General features: G+C 41.5%; 4 protein-coding genes across 7 annotated transcripts; 2 read left to right on the forward strand and 2 right to left on the reverse strand.

The window, feature by feature from the left end:
• Positions 1-4,306, forward strand: LOC117633523 (probable methyltransferase PMT27). Its single transcript, XM_034367160.1, has 8 exons — positions 1-1,554; positions 1,631-1,780; positions 2,278-2,548; positions 2,637-2,747; positions 2,915-3,089; positions 3,192-3,464; positions 3,560-3,754; positions 3,836-4,306. Exons 1-8 carry the CDS (start codon positions 1-3, stop codon positions 4,056-4,058), a joined length of 2,952 nt encoding a protein of 983 aa, XP_034223051.1. The 3' UTR covers positions 4,059-4,306.
• On the reverse strand, positions 4,298-6,548 carry LOC117633526. Its single transcript, XM_034367167.1, has 5 exons — positions 6,041-6,548; positions 5,525-5,717; positions 5,042-5,115; positions 4,848-4,946; positions 4,298-4,702 (listed from the first exon to the last, which is right to left on the reverse strand). The coding sequence occupies exons 1-5, from the start codon at positions 6,474-6,476 to the stop codon at positions 4,647-4,649; spliced, it is 858 nt and encodes a 285-aa protein (XP_034223058.1). The 5' UTR covers positions 6,477-6,548; the 3' UTR covers positions 4,298-4,646.
• LOC117633524 lies at positions 6,451-9,865 on the forward strand. The gene is made up of 2 exons (XM_034367161.1): positions 6,451-6,539; positions 7,714-9,865. Exon 2 carries the CDS (start codon positions 7,941-7,943, stop codon positions 9,759-9,761), a length of 1,821 nt encoding a protein of 606 aa, XP_034223052.1. The 5' UTR covers positions 6,451-6,539; positions 7,714-7,940; the 3' UTR covers positions 9,762-9,865.
• On the reverse strand, positions 9,819-13,450 carry LOC117633525 (aldehyde dehydrogenase family 3 member F1). 4 transcript variants are annotated; one of them, XM_034367165.1, is made up of 11 exons: positions 12,880-13,347; positions 12,692-12,760; positions 12,338-12,434; positions 11,802-12,008; positions 11,504-11,628; positions 11,314-11,418; positions 11,041-11,213; positions 10,754-10,844; positions 10,527-10,676; positions 10,187-10,419; positions 9,819-9,996 (listed from the first exon to the last, which is right to left on the reverse strand). In XM_034367165.1, exons 1-11 carry the CDS (start codon positions 13,087-13,089, stop codon positions 9,978-9,980), a joined length of 1,479 nt encoding a protein of 492 aa, XP_034223056.1. In that variant the 5' UTR covers positions 13,090-13,347; the 3' UTR covers positions 9,819-9,977. The 4 variants fall into 4 exon arrangements, with proteins under 4 accessions (XP_034223056.1, XP_034223055.1, XP_034223054.1 ...); XM_034367164.1 differs by having other exon boundaries at positions 9,819-10,002; XM_034367163.1 differs by having other exon boundaries at positions 9,819-10,005.
• Positions 13,451-21,060: the final 7,610 nt, after the last annotated feature.

Raw genomic sequence — 21,060 nt, forward strand, 5'->3', positions numbered from 1 at the left:
ATGAGGTCACGCAGTAACAAGCGGTCGTCGTCATCATCAAATTCTTATGCCTCAACTGTTACGATTACGGTGTTCATAGCAGTATGTGTTTTTGCTGTATGGATGCTCAACTACTCTAATACAGGAGTTCCACCACAAACCACCAACAGAAGTACTCGAACCGCCACGACAGCCTCCACAGATGACACAACCAACACCGCATTGAACATGGCTTCCTCCGAAGATGATCAGGCCCAGGTGATCACCAAAAGCACCAGCAATGACAATAGTAATAACAATAGTGAAAACCCTAAGGCCTTTGAAGACAACCCCGGTGATCTCCCAGACGACGCCATCAAATCTGATGATCTACCCAACAACTCATCAAAGGGCAGTAGCACACAAGATCAAAATAGTAGTGGAGGTGGTGATAATAAACAAGATCAAGTTAGCGAAGAGTTGCAGGATCAAAAGGAGAAAGAAATTAGCCAGAGCCAATTGTCTGAGGACCAGACCAGCTCAGTGGCTGAACATAGCCAACAACAAGCTGACCATGATGAACAGAGCGTCAGCAGCCAGAAGGGTTCTGATGATCAATCCGATCACAACAGCCAGAAGGGTTCTGAAGATCAATCTGATCAGAACAACCAGAAAATGTTTACAAGCAATGGAGAAGGCAGTAGTTCTGGAAATGATCAAATGATTAATTCGGAGAGCAAGTCTCAAGATCAGCAAGAAACAAATAATAACAATTCTGAAAGCAGAGAAAGAAGTTCTCAAGATTTTCAGAATGACAAAAAATCAGATACTGCAGATCAGCAACAAGGTACAGCACAACAAGGTCAGCAACAACAAGAGTCCCAAAACCAATCATCAGATAAACAGCAAGGAAGTTCATCACAAGAATCTCAAAATGAGACTTCAGAGAGTGATCAACAACAGCAAGCAAAAGAACAACAGAAACAACAGCAAAAGCAAGAGCAACAAAATTCAGAATCCAACATGACCAAAATCGGTGAAGTGCAATTTTCAGACGTGACGAACCATGCAATGACGACGACCCTGTTAGTACAAAACAAGGCATCTGATGGTCAGAACTTTTCTCAAACACCTTCTGATCAAAATAAACAGAGCCCAGAAAAAACCCAACAAGACACTGACTCTCAGCAAAAGCAGGCCGGCAATGCAGCTGATCAAAGCAAGCAGGGAGCTACTGAGTCCAACTCGGGCGATTCGTTACTGGGCGGGGACAACTCAGGCATTCCCAAGGAGTCGAAGGAGTCAAAGAAGTCGTGGTCCACGCAAGCAGACCAGTCGGAGAACCAGAAGGAGAGGCGCAAGGACGAAACCGACGGTCAGGATGGCATCTACGGTTACACGTGGCAGAATTGCAACGTCACTGCGGGTCCCGATTATATTCCTTGTTTGGATAACGAGAAAGCTTTGAAACAATTGCGTACGACCAAACACTTCGAGCACCGCGAGAGGCATTGCCCTCAGGAGGGGCCCACTTGCCTGGTCCCACTCCCCGAAGGCTACAAGAGACCTATTGAGTGGCCGAAAAGCAGAGACAAGGTGCGTATGCCGTTGATTGAAATTAATCCAACGGTTGGATGAGTGGGTATGTAACTTTTTTATTGTGGTCTGGCAGATATGGTATCATAATGTACCACACACATTGCTGGCGGAGGTGAAGGGCCACCAGAACTGGGTTAAGGTGTCCGGTGAATTGTTGACTTTTCCTGGTGGTGGGACCCAGTTCATACATGGCGCCCTCGTGTACATTGACTTCCTTCAGAACGTAAGCATCTCTTCATCTTTGATAAAATTTTCTAGAATAAAACCATTTTATCACATGTATACTAGTAATGCAAGAAGTACTATAGTTTGAATCCACGTTAATTGATCACATGATAGATCTTGATGTGTTAGCTAATTTATGTCGTTGATGTATGTGAACTCCATTATGAAATTTAGATACATCTACGGTTAGAAATCGCTCATGTGTGCACGTAAGTGACTAGACGTAACAGTCATTCAATTGAACATACTATATTACTGATTAAATTATATTTATTTACGATAAATTATTGCATGATAATAGAAACCGCAACATAATGTAATAAATTCACATTTCATAACATGAGTTGATGACAAGTTTATACTTCGGAGTATAACTTTAACACCAATCACAGATCTAGGAATGTTTGAATTAATTAATTTGCTCAAATCGGAGCCTAAAGTTTGGCAAAAATTGAGTGGTAATATGAAGAAATTAATGCTGTTGGTTAAATGCAGGCAGTACCGCGCATCGCATGGGGAAAGAACACTCGAGTAATATTGGACGTCGGGTGTGGGGTTGCTAGCTTTGGGGGTTATCTTTTCGACAGAGACGTTCTAACAATGTCAATTGCACCCAAAGATGAGCATGAGGCTCAAGTTCAGTTTGCCCTTGAAAGGGGCATACCTGCAATCTCTGCCGTCATGGGTTCCCAGAGGCTTCCCTTCCCCAGCAGGGTCTTCGATGTCGTTCATTGCGCCCGTTGCAGGGTCCCTTGGCACAACGAAGGTTCATTTAATCTGCTTCGATCTTTCTGGAATGTTTTTCCCCTTGATTATATACAAGGTTAAGCAATTTCTTTTATGTACCATTGCAGGTGGTATGCTACTTTTGGAATTGAATCGGGTTTTACGGCCTGGGGGTTACTTTGTGTGGTCAGCCACTCCTGTTTACCGCAAGGAGAAAGAAGATGTAGAAATTTGGAAGGGTAGGGAACCAAACTTTTTCATGTAACATGTATAGTGTAGCGGAAAATGTTCCCTTGTCCCGTTATATATATTGGCACACTGTCAATCTCGTACCATTTGTTAAATTGACTGTTTGACAACATTCGATGCTAGAGTATTTCGATAAGAGAATGTTTCAATTTTGTAGAAATGTCTGCGCTGACGGCGTCCATGTGTTGGGAGGTTGTTGCCATCAAGAATGATAAGGTAAATTTGGTTGCGGCTGCCATCTACCGCAAACCCACCTCAAATCAGTGCTATGAGCAAAGAAAGCAAAAGCAGCCTCCTATGTGCAACAACGATGATGACCCCAATGCTGCCTGGTAATTTCCATTAATGACTTGGTTTTATAGCCTAAGTTGATCATAATAAGATTAAGTTCACTAGATCAGCCAAGTTGATCATGACTCGGGTATTTTGTGCAGGTACGTACCTCTGCAGGCATGCATGCACCAGGCACCGATTGACAAATCGGTGAGAGGGACTCAATGGCCTGAGAAATGGCCGAGTCGACTGCAGACTCCTCCTTACTGGTTAAACAGCTCCCAGATGGGCATCTATGGGAAGCCAGCACCCCAAGATTTTGCAAGAGATTATGAACACTGGAAAAGAGTCATCAATAACACTTACATCAAAAGTTTGGGCATTAATTGGTCCAATGTCAGAAATGTCATGGACATGAGAGCTGTTTACGGAGGGTACTACTACTAATTAGGATGATCTTATATTAATCTAATTGTTTTACTTAGTTCTAAGTGGTAATCTCAACTAAGTTCTGCTTGTGTGAGTGCAGGTTTGCTGCAGCTTTGAAGGACCTTAAAGTGTGGGTCATGAATGTGGTGAATATAGATTCACCAGATACACTTCCCATAATCTATGAACGCGGTCTTTTTGGAATATACCATGACTGGTGTGAATCCTTTAGCACTTATCCCAGAACCTATGACCTACTCCATGCAGACCATCTATTTTCAAGGCTTAAAAAGAGGTACAACTCGTCATATTCATAATTCTAAACACTATTGTGATCTTGAATTCATGGTAACCGTACCTGTTTTGGTTGTCGCAGATGCAAACTTCCTCCGGTACTGGCAGAGATTGATAGGATTGTCAGGCCTGGAGGTAAATTCATAGTCCGTGATGAGTCCAGCACAATCGGGGAGGTTGAGAACTTGTTGAAGTCCTTGCATTGGGAGGTTAGTCTAACCGTCTCCAAAAACCAAGAAGGGATGCTCAGTGCACAGAAAGGCAAATGGCGGCCAAACACATATGCAGATAGAAATTCTTCTTAACATTCAAAGAAACAGAGCATTCGGCTCATATATGGTGCTCTCAGACTGTTTGTAGGCCGGAACTGTTGATGTGGTAACAAATTTCTAGCATTAAGGTCGTTTTGGATGCAAACTAATTTCGCTACATGAACTGAACAAGAAAGAGATGTATTTGTTCATGTTGTTAATTGCATGTAACCCTGTGAGATACATATGTAATCGTTGAAAACATAAATGCAAGAAACCATACATTACATTCGTTTGGAAAATGAAAGCACTGTCACTTCTATATTGGTCTCATCAACAAGAGGGACAGTTGTTAGTGCTTCAATCTGGATTGCAGAACAGAAAACACAGGTTGCTAATAGTTGATCAATTGTGATATTTGTCTGTGAGGGATTATAACGGAAGAACATTGTCACGATGGCGGCGAGTTATCAAATGAGTCTTTTAAGCCACTAATAACAGTCAAATCATGCCCAAAACCCATGAGGTCAAGCAAATTCAATATTACATTGATAATTATTTTGCAGTCACCAATCATTTTAGCAACTTCAAAGTCACAGAACTAACTCATTAATCGCCATATGCAGCTTCATTTATATCTCCTCAACTGATACTAAGAAGTTTCTGAAGTTGACCACTCAGAACTGCAGCTTTGAGGTCTGAATTGTAAAATCACAAGTTAAAAAGTAGACTGAAGGTAACAATGCAGATGAAAAACTGACCACAGGGCAAAGAAGGAAGGGAAAACACATTTAATAGCACACGCAAACATGCAAGCAAACAGAAACACAGATGAGAGCTCACCATCAGAGCCGCCAATGTGCTTTCCATTCACAAATATTTGCGGGACAGTGGTTCGGCCTACTATATCTAGCAGAACACTCTGAATTTGGGCTCCATCATCTAAACAAGTACATTTTGAAAATTAATCCAAACCTTTTTCACATTATGGAGAAGCAGCTGCTCAAAGATTCATAAAAGCCATAGCTATGTCATACCTCGAAGATCAAGTTCGACGACAAAAGGTTGCTCATGCAATTCACTGAATATGCGCTTGGCACGCAAGCAATACCTAGCAGCAAAACAGCACAGCACACAATCCCTCATTCCAACATCACTTATATTCACACACAAGGGCATGCACAGAGTTCTTTTTCTAAACATTTATACTCAACTTACGAACTATTTCAATAACAGAAAACTGAAGATTTAGCAGATGAAACGCACCAATTCACTTCCCAGAATTAGAGAACAATGCAACAATACCATGACAATGAAAATTTTCTTATTGATAATCAAGATGACGGTATCATCTTTCCTCGACATTAACACTCTCTCATAATTATCAAATTGACCCACTCGTGACTCTCAAATTCCAATTTGATCGCCTTCTGAATTCCCAATTAAGACCCCAACCCCAAGACCTCAAATTTATCACAAAAACTACAACGAACAAGCAACAGAGATAGAACGTAACGTACGGGCAATAGGATTTGGAGAAGATGGCAATCTTGTTGGAGTAGATGACATTTTGTACGAACGCCGAAGGCGAAGTCGAAGCTTCCGCGACGACGACGTTTCCCAACAATACCAGAGCCGCCGCCACCGCCGCGATCGCAGCACAGCCCAACAACTCTAACCTACGCATCTTCCCACGACGACACGACGATCGCTCTGTTACGACATTCCCACCATTCTATTATTCTCCCATTATATCAAGATTCAGAATTGCATAAAGAAACCCGTGGGCCTGGCCCATTAATTAGCAGCCCCAATAATAACATTCCCCCAATTTTCAAAATTTTCATTTTTAAGTTTTCAAGCATCAGAGATTCACAGCAGATTATACAAAAAGATTTCATTTTGGCTGATTATGAATTTCATTAAACAAATCTATAATCAAATCCAGAATACAAATATCTTCAAATCTACAACATCATCAATCAAATTGAAGCCAATCGAACGAAGCAAAAATCAAGAATTGGAGTTTTCATCACTTTTGTAGAGCTTGTTGTATTCGTCGAGCTCGTCGTAATAAACATCCCAGACGCACCGGACGCATCCGCTTCCGCAGCAATCGCCGGGCTCCGGCTTCTCGGGGGGCGGCGGCGGAGGAGCCGCTTCCTTGACGGGTTTCAATTCTTCTTCCTTCGACTTCGCTGCTTCGATTGGTTGAGTGGCTTGGGTCTTTGTAGCTGCATCGCCTTCGCGGTCGGCCATGGAGTTCTGGGCGGTGGTGGTGGTGCGAACGCAGAAGGGTCGTCGTGGTCGCGCTGGGTTGAGTCTGGAGATTCTGATGCTTATAGCTCCTCCTCTCATGGCCAGGCACGTGTGGGTTCGGACATTCTCTGTTTCTGGCGGTTTGTGATTGGCTGGCGCTGGGGTGTACGGTATGAGCGCGCGCAGACAATGACGATGCGCGGCCGTGTCCATACACGGCTGGTTAGGGTCCAATGTACTCGTAATGGAATGGTGGTGGTCAAAAGTCTTCACGAGGTGGGTATTCTGAGATTCTCCACGTGAGCTTATTTAATTGGTTTTAAGTTGCATTATAATTCGATAGATGGGCCGGAGCCCAAGTACAGGTGTGTTGGGCTCAGATGGGGACCTAGCCCAGTTTTTACCAGGGCTATTTTAGTCTTTTTATCCTCCTCCGGGACATGTGGTGCCTATTGAATTTGTTTGGTCTCCTCCAGTAGATTTTTTATAACAAGGCTTAATATCATAAAACGTCTCTAAGGTCTACGAACTATCAGATTGCATTCTTAATTTTTTTTGTGTCGTTTGTGGTCCTCAAGGTTAGTATGTGCGATTACAAATGGTCCCTGCCGTTAGGTTCCATCAAAAACTTCGTTAATTTGCTAACGTGGTGTATATATATATATATATATATATATCACAAAACATCCCTGAGGTTCACACACTTATCACAAATGGTCCGTACGAAATTTTTTCATTTTTTCATTTAAAATTCATAAAATTTTGGTTTTCTTTTTTAAATTATTTATAAATTAAAAAAAAACAATTTATAGAAGGATTATAATCTTGAGGACCATTTATGAACCCTAAACCTTTAGTTTTTTTTCATTTTTAAATTTTATGAATTTTAAATTATTTTTTAAAAACTCTATTAGTTTGTTGATGTGACATATATATGGAGCCCACATCTACAATAATATAGTGTCACATGTATTTAAAATATAATATATATTTTTAAATAATTTTAAAATCATAAAATTTTAAAAAGAAAACCAAAATTTAATGAATTTTAAATTAAAAAAAATTAAAAAAAATTTGCAGGGACCATTTGTGATAGGTGCGTGAACCTAAGAGATGTTTTGTGATATACATATATGCCACGTCAGCAAACTAACGGAGTTTTTGACGAAATCTAACGGCATGGATCATTTGTGATCATACATACTAACCTTGAGGACCACGAATGACAAAAAAAATATATTAAGGATGCAATCTGATAGTTTCGTAAACTTTATGAACGTTTTGTGATAATAAGCCTAAATAATAAAAAAGGTAATATTTTCATCAACAAAAAACAAGTGTAAGAAAAAAGTACATACAATAAAGCTTTTTTTATTTTGTTTTTGGTTTCCCTATGTTTTGCTTGGGGAGCAAGTAGGAATCAATTACTAACGGAAAGGGACAACTGCAGGATTTGATTTTGGCTTGGAGAGCAAGCAAATCGAGTAAATGGGGGTTCGGACCAAAAAAAAAAAAAAAGAAGCGAGTAAATGGGGGGCAGAGCAAGGATTGAGTCTCTATAAATAGAGCCAAGATGAGAGACCTTTCCTTGTGCTTTCTAAGGGTCTCTCTTTGATATAAGAAACCCTAGCAAGGCCCTCACTATTTGCTTAGGCAAAACCTGCTTTTGATTCCATCATGGCGACATTCACCAACTCTTTCAACCTCTTGGATGAGAATGAGCTCATCGGCATTGTCGATGCGAAGGCGGAGGATGCATTTATGGCAGTAGTGAAGAAGTACAAGGAAGAGGAGAAAAAGAAGAAGGGGGAGGAGGAGAAAAAACTGAAGAAGCCACAAGGGCAGCGGAAGACAGAGTTTTGGTACTCTAATCCCCGGCCAATTCGAGCAAAGCGTCTTGTGCTTCCCCGCAGTTTTCTCAAAAGCCAGATTGTTCTTTGCAAAAACAAAGATCAAGATCAAGGCCAAGGCAACGGAGTGCAGGCTAAGGATTCAGCACAGTCTGGTCCAATTACTGGCCAGTCCCAGAATGGTGCTGATCCTGATCCTAAAGCTGTAAGACCTGTGTCCAGTACTGCTAGTACTGGCTCTGAGAGGTCCAATAATTACAGTGGCCCTCCTCAGAGGGCTAATGGAGGCCAATATTATGGAAGGGCTAATCACGGTTATAATTATTCGAGGCGATATTACCAAGAGGTTAATGGCGGTTATGAAGGGAGGGGTCAGAGCCATGTAGAAGGAGGAAAGATTAATAATGGAGGCCAAAATTATGGAAGGGCTAATCACGGTTATAATTATCCGAGGCGATATTACCAAGAGGGTAATGGTGGTTATGAAGGGAGGGTTCAGAGCCACGTAGAAGATGGAGGCCAAAATTATGGAAGGGTTAATGGGGGTTATAATGGCAATTATGATCACCAGAGGGCTCAATGCGGTTTTCGGGATGAGAGGGGTAGGCGGTGGAGAGGTAATGGTTATCAAGGAAGAGGAAGATACTTTGAAGCTGAAAATAACCATGGTAACAATAATGGGTTGGTATTGGAGAAGGAGGAGGGGGCTCAAGTTGTTGTGGAGAAGGAGCAACAAGAACAGGGTGGTGTGGAAGAGGGGAATACGCAGCAACAGGTACAGAGTAATGGCGTCACTGCAAGCAGCAACAAGAGTTCTTCTGAAGGAAAGAAAAAGCCGAACATTAATGGAAGTCTACGGAGAAAGATGAAGAAGCAAAAAAAGGAAGCAGAGGCTATCAAAAACCAAGGTGACAACAATGCAGCAGCAGCAGCTCCTGAAGGTACCGGTGCTGCTGTAAGTTCTTTTTCTGTTCAGAAAAAGTTTACTGATACATTCACTTTGAAAGAATATGAGAAGGAGGTTGCCAAGAAAAAGGATGTGGAAGTTGTGGAAAAAAGCTCTGATGGCGATTGTGATAGGACTGAGACTCTTGTTAAGGAATTTGAGTTGATGCGAGTTATTGGGAAGAAGAAATTGGAGGAGGAGAAGAAGATCTCTGTCCCCAAGCCCCAAGATAAGTCTGCAGAGGTGAACAGGAAGAAAGATGGTGCTAACGTGAAGATTAAGACAGAGACTATTAACATCAATGAATTCCAGAGACCACAAAACAAGAAGGACGGTGCTACTGAAGGACATGATTCACAGAAGGATGGTAGAATTGAAGCACATCATCATTCAAAGAGGGATGGTAGAATTGAAGCACATCATCATTCACAGAGGGATGGTAGATTTGAAAGAAATCATCATTCACAAAGGGATGGTAGATTTGAAGGACATCATCATTCACAAAGGGATGGTATATTTGAAGGATATCATTCACAGGGAGATGGCAGATTTAAAGGACGTCATTCACAGACGGATGGTAGATTTGAAGGGCATCGTTCAAGGCAACACCCTGTGAAAAAGCCTGCTTCATTCGAAATAGATGAAGGCCAATTTCCAGACTTGGGAAAATCTAGAATATTAACTGTAAAAAATTTGAAATAGAAGAAATGGCCATAGAGGTCGGAGGCACTTTTTGGATTGTGACGAAACCCAGTTCACTTTTATGAAATTTGGAATAATATTGCTTTATCAATTTCATTGGTACATATTGTGTTTGCTCATGTCTTAATTTTCTTCCTGTGCTCCGAGATGCTTTTGGTTTCCATGATGGTGTAGTAGGAGAAAGTTCCTTGTATGCTTTCAGGTATTGGATTGCTTTTATGAGACTCCAGTTAACCTATTACTTCTTAACAAATGGTAAAGAGTATCAAACTACATATTTCAGAAAACATACAGCACAAATTTACAAGCACTCAATAAGTAAAACAAGCAAGTTTGTTCCAAATCGACCTGACGAAATAAAGATATAGGAATAGGACTATAACTATAGTTTGTAGATCACTTGTATGACCCAGTGAAAATTCTACCTTTTGAGACCCAGGAAGAGCAAAAGTAGACCCAAGTAGTCCAAACTGTAGGCCAATCTGAAAAAATTCATTTTAAAGTCATTCCATGGAGGATATCTAGGCTCAAGTTCAACGATGAAGTTTCCTCGCATGACTACTTTCTCATGGCTGAAAGTATCGAAAGAATACTTCCCATGGTACCTGCCAAAGCCACTCTGACCAACACCGCCAAAGGGTAGAGCATCACAGATAAACTGTACATAGAAAGATGTGTAGTGTAGTTAGGTTTTTGGCCCCCTTTTATTGTTTTGAAAAACAAATAGGAAAAAGGAAAACACTTAGAAAATAACAAATGCATTACCTGAATCAAGACGTCGTTGAAAATCACACTTCCTGAGGATGTTTCCGATAGAATTCGTTGCCTGAATTCTTCATCTTTAGTGAAGGCATAAATGGCTAGAGGTTTTGGCCTTGAGTTGATGAATTCTATGCTTTCTTGAATGCTTTTCAACTGTAAAAATAGACAAAAAGGACGTTTTTGAGAACTGGAGAAGTTAATATTCACAAAAGGGGTATAGCAATTCTCACCGTGATTATTGGAAGCAGTGGACCAAAAATTTCTTCAGTCATGATTGCAGCATCAAGTGGAGGATCTAACAGGATTGTTGGCTCGATGAACCTGAAAAGTTTGCAGAACAAAACCGATAAGCGTCTACAGAGACTAATTATTTTGTTGCTTGGGCCAGACCAGCAAAGCATTTTTAAACTACAAACTTCAAGCCAGGGGGGAAAGAAAAAGCCGACACCACACAAAGTAAGATATCTGAGTTATCTTATCCAATTCAAAAAACCGACTAAAAGGATTGAGAACTTACAGATTTTCTTCATCAAGTGAACCGCCATGTACAATGGAAGCTGCCACAAGAGGGTCTTTGAGGAGATTGCGCAGCCGCTCAAAATGGCCCCTATTTATGACTCTGGCTATGCACTTTGAGTCTTTGGGGCTATCACTATAAAATCTCTTGACTGTTTTCTTTAGTAATTCGATCTAAAAGACATACAACTAGGATATGAAATCATCTCAAAGCCAACGGACCATTAGGCCTTGCATAACTATAAACCAAAGAATTTATTCAAGACAAGTTTACCAGAGTGGAAGCAAGCTTTTCCTCTATGAGTATATAATCAACTCCTATACATGCCTGCCCATTGCAAGGCCCCCACTTCCCTCCTACAATTCTTTTTATAGCCACCTTCAGGGCCACCACAAAAAAAAAGCATTTAATACGAGTAAATTTATAGTTTAAAGAGGCACCAAAATAAAGCAACTCAGAAAACCTTTAAGTCTGAAGAATTGGAGAAGGAATCTAGGATAGTAGGGCATTTTCCACCCAGCTCTAGAGTAACAGGTGTTAAATTCTTTGCAGCTGCAGACATGACAATGCGCCCTACCTGCGGACTTCCTGAATTGTGAGAGGCAAATTAGTGTTTGAAGCAAAGTGTTATTGATGACAGTTTTATGTATTGCATTCTTGATAATCTTCATGAGGGATCACCAAAGAAACCAGGAATGATAAGGAAATCTGTTAATTGTGAAAGAAATTCTATATTCTGAGGCGATTGTGGAGATCTATACCGGTAAAGAATATCTTGTCCCACTTCTGCTGCAGGAGGAGTTCGCTAATTTCTGCTCCACCCTCAATAACTCTAACGGCTTTAGAGTCCATGTATTGAGGGATAGTGTTGGCAAGAAAAGAAGAGCAAGCCGGTGCTTGTTCTGAAGGTTTTAGAACCACTGTGTTCCCTGCAGATATTGCTCCTATCACAGGGTCCAATCCCAAGGCTGCATAAATAGCAGAACATGAGCTTTTCTACTTTGTCCTTTAAACTGTTAACAAAAATCTAATACACGCAGTTTTATGATATTGTTATTGCCAAGTTGGGAAGGTAGAAGCAGGGTGTCTTGGATGCCTAATGCATCAACAGAAGTCTCAAAACTCGAGAGATATTTCCATGTGAGAAGCTTATATCAACATAACAAAATTCAAACAGTTTTCGCTAGTGTTACAATTTCAAATGTGGTCACTTGTCACAAAGAAACTGCTGAATTCCTTCCTTCTTGTGTATCAAAAGAAACAATCATGTCAAAGATCCGGATATAACTGGACTCACATATTGGGAAGTTCCAAGATGCAAAAATGAGAACCACGCCGAGTGGTTCGGGCAGCACCTCTCCTCTTGTGGGGAACAAAAGCAACGGTAATCGACTCTGCCAATATCAAAATGCCAGCAATTCACATAGATAACAATAACCAGAAACCCCAAAATCAGTTTCAGTGTACGGAGGCAAGTGAGGATATGGGATCATGGGAGGGTTGAAATCTCAATACCAGTTTTACTCTGTCATCTCACCTTAATCATTTTTAGCTAAACCCTAAGGCCTATGTGTATGTCATCTTCCCTCAGTCTGAACATAAGTTCATGAGTTCATAGCCACGACAACAACACATCATTTAATCAAATTACCTTTTTAGGGGCCACCCATTTCTCCAAATTGCTCAAAGTATAGTTGATTGTTTTTTTCACAATTCCAATCTACAATACAATGAAATAGCAAAAGCAGAATTAGCCAATTCTGATATTGTATACAAACTAATTTCTTTGCCTTGAAAGAGAAAAAGAAAATAAAAAAAGAAGAAGAAGAAGCAATCTACCTCATCCCGATAAGCTTCAACCGGGTGCTTGCCTAGATCTTCATAGAGTGCTTTGAAAATCTCGTCTTCCTGGTCATGGATGAGCTGAAGAAGAGCACTAACTTGGTTTTTTCTCCATGCAACACTTCGGGTTCTGCCACTTTTGAAGGTCTGCCTCAGCTCAGACAATGTTTCTTCTACTTCTGTAATTGCTTCCATGGTGGTATTCATAAGCTCTGAAACTCCAAGAATGTCTAGAACTTTTATTGGTTTGGTTCTCTGTTGCCAACTTTAAAACTAACTTTAGTTGCAGACACCAAGGAAGTTGCATCAAAAGAAATCCAACTATTTATGTGTTGATGTAACCAAACACAAGTTCCATTTTCCACTTGGTTTTCATTTATCGTCTTGCTTGTTTAACGAGCTAGAAATCAATGCTACTTGACCTACCAATCTGGAAAAACCAAGACAAGAAATAAATGGAAAAGGAACTAGTTTGGATCGTTCACATGTGCTACCCGATCACAAAGGACATGTCCAACAGCAGCCAGTTTAAAAAGTTAGGTAATGGTGTACAGTGTCCGCTATTTATTTTTTAATTTTTTAATTTTTATCAAATATAAAATTTTCATTCATCACTAGCACCAAATAAACGATAAAAGTTTACAAACGAACGGAGGGCGTTAATGGTCTCATTAAAACTTTGCCATCAAAAACCCCCAATAGATGAAAATCCAGTCAAAGAAAAAGAGTACCACCGCACCTCAAAAATGCAAACAAAAATCTACGCCAAAGTTCTATCCTTATCTAACAGAATGCTTAGCCATGGGGGAGCACGGTCTGTCTAAAAAAGTCGAGATCTCGCTTTCAATCCATGCTGGGCTAGGCCATGTGCCACCCCGTTGCCTTTTCGGTGTTGATAAAACACTCCATCCACCTCCCTATCAACCATTAACCGACGAACATCATCCACCACATTGCCAATATTACTCCACCAATCCAAACCATATTTGAGAATAGAAATAGCTGCTAAAATATGAAAACTATGAGAGAATATTTGTTTGTGGGAATTTTCTGTGTATTCTTCTCCTTGTAGGAGGTCATATTTATAATACAACAAAACCTGAATGGGCAAGTAAATAATAAATTCCTAAATCCATTTACAGTAGGAAATCAGGAATTAAAGTAAATCAATTACAATTATAATAGGAATTCTTGGTGTGTAAGGAAAGTAAGTCAATATCCACAAGTCACGCCAACACTCCCCCTCACGTTGGTGCATAGATGTCGCCAATGCCCAACTGATCTAGTGAATTGTGGAATGCTTTACTGGAAATTGCCTTTGTCAAAATATCCGCCAATTGATCCTCGGATTTCACAAAAGGAAACTGAAACACTTTAGCCTCAAGCTTTTGTTTGATGAAGTGTCGATCCACCTCAACATGTTTAGTACGATCATGTTGAACCGGATTCTGTGCAATGGCTATAGCAGCCTTGTTGTCACAAAAGAGATTCATTGTGGATGTAGGTTTATACCCAAGTTCAGTAAGCAACTTTCTTAACCAAAGAAGTTCACAAATCCCTTTAGTCATGCCTCTGAACTCGGCTTCTGCACTGGATAAAGCTACTACATTCTGTTTCTTGCTCCTCCATGTCACCAAATTACCTCCCACGAATGTGAAGTAACCCGATGTGGATTTTCTATCTGTTACATTACCTGCCCAATCTGCATCTGAATAACCATCAATATTTAGATGACCATGCTTTGAGAACATAAGTCCTTTTCCAGGTGCAGACTTCAAATATCTAAGTATCCGAAGAACTGCATTCATGTGGTCTTCACTTGGAGAGTGCATAAATTGACTGACAACGCTCACCGCATAAGCAATGTCTGGTCGAGTATGTGACAAATAGATCAATCTTCCCACTAACCTTTGGTATCTTTCTTTGTTAGTTGGAACTTGATCCGGATATTCTCCAAGATGATGATTCTGAACAATAGGAGTGTCCGCAGGTTTGCAATCTAGCATTCCTATGTCCGTCAACAAGTCCAAGACATATTTCCTTTGAGATAGAAATATGCCTTGCTGCGATCGAGCCACCTCAATTCCCAAGAAATACTTGAGTCCACCTAGATCCTTCATCTCAAACTCAGTAGCCAAATAGTCTTGTAGCTGTGATATTTCCTGTTTATCATTCCCAGTAATAATCATATCATCAACATAGATTATTAATGCTGTTACCTTCCCTTTTCGATGTTTCAAGAACAAAGTATGATCTGAGTTGCACTGTTTGAAACCATTGTTCTTCATTGCCATGGTGAACCGTCCAAACCATGCACGTGGTGATTGTTTCAATCCATACAATGCTTTTCGTAACCTGCAAACTGTTCCAGTCTGAGTAGTATTATATCCAGGAGGAATGTCCATGTACACCTCCTCCGTGAGTTCGCCATGTAGAAAAGCATTCTTTACATCAAACTGGTGTAGTGGCCAATCCAAATTAGCTGCAAGGGACAATAAGACTCTGACGGTGTTTAACTTTGCAACTGGTGCAAAAGTTTCTTCATAGTCTATACCATAGGTCTGTGTGTACCCTTTTGCCACAAGTCTTGCCTTGTATCGCTCGATAGATCCATCTGCATTGTGTTTTATAGTAAACACCCATCTACATCCGATAGTCTTTTTTCCTCGTGGTATAGTCTCCAATGTCCAAGTCTGATTTTTCTCAAGAGCTTTCATCTCCTCTTTTATAGCTTGGACCCACTTAGGATCTTTCAATGCTTCAGAGACCTTGGTTGGAATATGGATAGCAGACAACTGATGCACAAAAGCCTTGAGTGGTTCAGACAGCTTCTCAGTGGATACATGATTTGCAATTGGATACTTGGATGTCTTGCCAATATCAGGTGAATAACGGTTTGGTGGCTTCCCACGATTTTGCCTGAAAGGTAATTGATATCCAATAGTTTTATCCTCTAAATGCACAAGTCTAGTAGGAGTATTTACCTCAAAGATATTCTCAGGAGATTGGTCCGTTGGTACTGTTGAATGAGAGGGGGGTCTTCATCTTGTTGTTCTGAGTTGTCTGTAAGAGTATGACTCGAATCAAAAACATCTTCGCAAGGGTTAGGTGATCGATCGTTGTTTGGCAGAGAGCATTCGCACGTGCCAGACTCGGGACGATCGATTGTTATTGTTTCTTGGCCGAGAGCAATCTTCGTGCATAGATGAATATCCTCATGTTCCAAGCTGCTCCAATTGAGCTCTTCACTCGGTATCTCCCCCTGAAGAGTAGAATTGGATGCTGGGTCATAGAAGAACATATCTGATTCTAGAAAGGTGACATCCAAAGTGACATAGGTTCGCCGGGTAGGAGGGTGATAACATCGGTAGCCTTTCTGATGAGTGGCATAACCCAAAAAAACACAACGAAGCGCACATGGATCAAGTTTGCTTCGTTGATTTTTGTGGAGATGAACGAAGGCCACACAGCCAAAAATGCGAGGGGTAAGCACCAAAACAGAGGGCAGAGGCCCGTGTTGCGCGAGCACTTGTAATGGAGTTTTGAAGTTCAAGACCCCAGATGGCATGAGGTTGATAAGGTGGACAGCAGTGACAGCAGCATCATCCCAGTGATGACGAGGAACATGGCCATCAATGAGAAGAGCACGGGCTGTTTCAAGGAGATGACGATTCTTCCGTTCGGCAACACCATTTTGTTGTGGTGTCTGGGGGCAAGTTGTCTCATGAATAATGCCATGTGTCTGGAGGTAAGTCTGAAAATCATGATTAACAAATTCTCCACCGTTGTCAGAGCGAAGAATCTGTATTCGAGCATTGAACTGTGTTTCCATCTGTTTGTGAAAGGATTGGAACAGGGAAAACACTTCATTCTTATTTTTCATCAAATAAAGCCATGTCATCCGTGTACAATCATTTATGAATGTGACAAACCAACGAATACCGGAATGAGTAGAAATAGGTGAGGGTCCCCAAACATGAGAATGAATTAAAGCAAAAGGAATAGTACTTTTATTCATACTTAAAGGATAGGATGCTCTATGACTCTTGGCTAGAATGCAAGTGTCACATTTAAAATCTGAGTCCTTAAATACAGAAAACAATTCGGGCAATAAGTGTCTCATATAACCAAAAGATGGATGCCCCAAACGTCGGTGCCAGAGCCAAATTTGTTGGTGCTTGTCATCAGACGGATGCTTTACACTATTGGCACGTCCCATACTGAAGTCATCCACATAGTACAGCCCCCCTCTTTTAGTACCACGCCGAATGATCTCCTTGGTGAGAATATCCTGTAGTAAACAAAAATTGGGATAAATTAGTGCACAACAATTTAGTTGTTCAGTGGCCTGACTTACAGACATTAATTTATTGGACAAAGATGGAACGAGTAGAGTATTAGAAAGGGACAAAGAAGGTGAAAGGGCAACAGTGCCAGCCCCTGTCACAGGATAGTAACTCCATTTGCATTGGCAATACTTGTGCGGCGGGGTGTAGTGGTGTGCAAAAAATCATTCGGATCAAAGGCCATATGATCAGTGGCGCCAAAATCAATTATCCAACCAGTAGTATCTCGTAGATCAGAAGTATGAAATGCATAACCACAGTTACCTGAGACATCCGGAAGCGCGGGACTATCAGGAGGATCTACCTGCGGGAACAAGGCTAATGGGGGTTCGGTAGAGACAAGAGCAACACGGCCGGAATTACTAGCAGTTTCTTTGAGCTTGCGAGCGCGGAGGTCCTCCCACCAATCAGGATAACCATTTAGCTTAAAACAGTGTCACGGGTATGTTTGAGGTTGCCACAGTGCGTGCAACCACTTCCATCAGTCGGAGCCTTGGGACGGGAAGGTGGGATGGTTTTAGGAAGTGGCGCACCAGCAGCAGTAGCATATGACTGGATCTGAAGGTGGGCCGCAGTAGAGGAATTATGGGGCTGTCCGGCACGAGTAGGGGGACCTGATCGAGGCGCACTCTTGGCCGCTAAGCCAGCACCAGTGGCTCGATCGGATGAACCCATCATCACTGCTTGTCGAACATCTTCACGGCGAACATAGGCATAAGCTTGGTCAACAGTAGGGAATGGAGTCATGTGAAGAACATCACTTCGGGCCTTATCAAGACGATCATCAAGGCCATCCAAAAATATGTAAACTCGATCTTCCTGCAGAATATCATTATAGCGCTTGATATCACTTTCATACTCCATCATATTTGGACGACGAAAATCAATTTCTCTCCATAAGCTTTGGAGAGTATTGTAATAGGTTTCAATGGAGCCACCAGCTTGTCGCATACGAGAGACTCGTCGTTTCAGATCATAAACCTGAGAGGTGTCAGTGCCATCATAGTAAGTTGTGGCAATTGCATCCCACACTGCTTTTGCCGTCGAAAATCGAATGAAATTGCCAATCAAGCTCTGCTCCAGAGAATTGATGAGCCATCCCTTCACAATAGAGTTCTCGGTGCGCCAGCGAGGAAACGTTGGAGCGGTCGAAGGAGGTTGTGGAAGATCGCCATTAATATATCCCAATTTGTCTTTGCCGGAGATATACAACTCTACAACTTGGGACCATAGGGCATAGTTGGTGCCATCCAACTTTATGCCAATCTGTGCAGCGGAAGCTTCATAGGTAATTGTCGTCGGAATCGTTGTCTGATTCGGGTTCAAGGGTCGTCTGATTCGAGAGTCGAGGTCGGGGTCGTCTTGGTAGGATCCTGATTTAGGATCAATTTCGAGGTCTGAGTCTGCATCTGCATTAGTTGAGCCACCTGGGCACTCAACTCGGCTATGGTTGGTTGAGAAGGAGAGGAGGAAGCAGTGGTGCTACCGCCATGAGGATTAGAAGAGTCATCCTCCCCCATGGTGGCGGCTAGGGTTTAGAAACTAGAGTCAGCAATCCCAAGAGGCTCTGATACCATGCTAAAATATGAAAACTATGAGAGAATATTTGTTTGTGGGAATTTTCTGTGTATTCTTCTCCTTGTAGGAGGTCATATTTATAATACAACAAAACCTGAATGGGCAAGTAAATAATAAATTCCTAAATCCATTTACAGTAGGAAATCAGGAATTAAAGTAAATCAATTACAATTATAATAGGAATTCTCAGTGTGTAAGAAAAGTAAGTCAATATCCACAAGTCACGCCAACAATAGCTTCTTGGGAATCAAGACCAATGGTAAACCGAGTAAAACCCATGTATCCCATCATCAATAAACCTTCCCGGACAGCCGCCAACTCAGTGCCCAAAATATTCAGACCAGGTGGACCACCAGAAGCAAACCCACAGATAAAGTTTCAGTCATGATCACGACAGCAGCCCCCCAGGCCCTGACCACTTTGCTCACGACCCACAGCCCCATTGCAGTTAAGAATAAAAGTATTTACCCGTGGTTTTAACTAATGGACCTGTTGAGGTACGAAGAGGAGCTTGGACCACTCGTCACAAGACCACAAAGTATGTAGGCATCTTCAGGATATTTCCCACACCTTGAGCATACCTGAGATGTAAGCACCCTTCTCTTAAATAAATTGACTGCCGTTGGTAGAATTTCAGAACTTGCCCTCCAAATTAGCATTTTAATTTTGTTAGGGACTACAAGCTTCCAAATTCACACCTAAAAACCTTCTTGAGCACTCTGATTCGATCCCTCACTCCAAAATCCTTATCACACTGCCTCGCCGTCACATAATACCCAGTATTAACGGAATATTTCTCGTTCTTTGAGAAAAACCAATATTTATTATCCCCAGAGGGGTGGGTTTAAGTATCTTAGCCACCAGAGAGGTGGGTTTCTCTAAGATACGCCAAGGCCTCCCAAACATTTTGGTTTACACAATTTCCTCCAACCCAGCTAATGAATTCCTTTCCTGCCACTCTTCCCCCACCAGTACCTTGCAATTAAGACTTCCTTGCCCGTCGTAGACAGCAACTTCGTATCCCAAGTGTCACATCCTGGGATTGGCTCCGCCGTAACACGATATTGTCCGCTTTGGGCCCCCCTCTCTGCCCTCACGGTTTTGTTTCTAGGAGCTTACTAGCAACTTCCCAGTGGGTCACCCATCCTGGGATTGCCCTAGCCCCAACTTGCTTAACTTAAAAAGTTCCCATGACTCCGAAGCCAGTGAACTCCCACAAGGCCTCGTGCTAGATGGAGGTGGACATGTATATATAAGGCACATCACCCCCTCTCCGTTGGTCGATGTGGGATGTTACACCAAGTATTAGCTGCGTTGAGCTAAGGTAGGCAGACTAAGGTAGTGTTCATGACATGTAACAATCCGCACTCCAAGCATTTCAGAAATCAGTTGCTTCATCACCGGATCAGTGTTGGGGCTAAAATATGCTGCATACTTATCAAAATTAATTTTTGACTAGTTTCTCTTTCATACATGCTGAGAATCTAAAGCAAATGAGCACAATCAGCTAGATGGGCATTACAAAAAAGTAGACTATTATATGCAAAAAATAAATGAGAAATAGTAGGTGCTCCATGAGCCACAGAAATGCCGCGAATACGCTTGATTCTGAGTGCGTTAGAAAGCAAAGCAGACAGCCCCTCCACACAGATTAAAAACGGATATGGAGAGAGAGGATCTCCTTGGCGCAGCCCCCTTGATGGCACAATCATTCCCGAAGCCACCCCCCGAACTTGGACAGAGTATGTAACAGTGGATATACAATCCATGATTAGCTTCACCCATCTGTCGTTAAAGTCCAAGCGCTTAAGCATAGCCTCAATAAAGGTCCATTCCACTATGTCATAAGCTTTAGACATATCAAGCTTTAATACCATTTTCTTCAGCTTACTCCCACCATGCCGTTTAATAGCATGTATGCTTTCAAAAGCAGAAATAATGTTATCCATAATCAACTGTGTAGGGACAAACGCGCTCTGAAACTCGGAGATAATAAGAGGCATAATAGGCTTCAACCTGTTAACTGTAGTCTTGGAAATCATCTTATAAATCACCGTACACAAACTAATCAGCCGAAACTCAATAACTTTTGTTGGTTTGTCTACCTTAGAAATGAGCGTCAAAAGTGTGTGATCGACAATCTCTATGTGTCTGCTATTTATCTCAATCTCTTCCGTTACGTTTCGCTAATTCAGCTTTACAACGTGTCATGTAATTGCGATCAACAATTAGAAATCGCCCAAATACAATAAAT

Source organism: Prunus dulcis, chromosome 7, assembly GCF_902201215.1.
Source record: "Prunus dulcis chromosome 7, ALMONDv2, whole genome shotgun sequence".
Lineage (NCBI taxonomy): Eukaryota > Viridiplantae > Streptophyta > Magnoliopsida > Rosales > Rosaceae > Prunus > Prunus dulcis.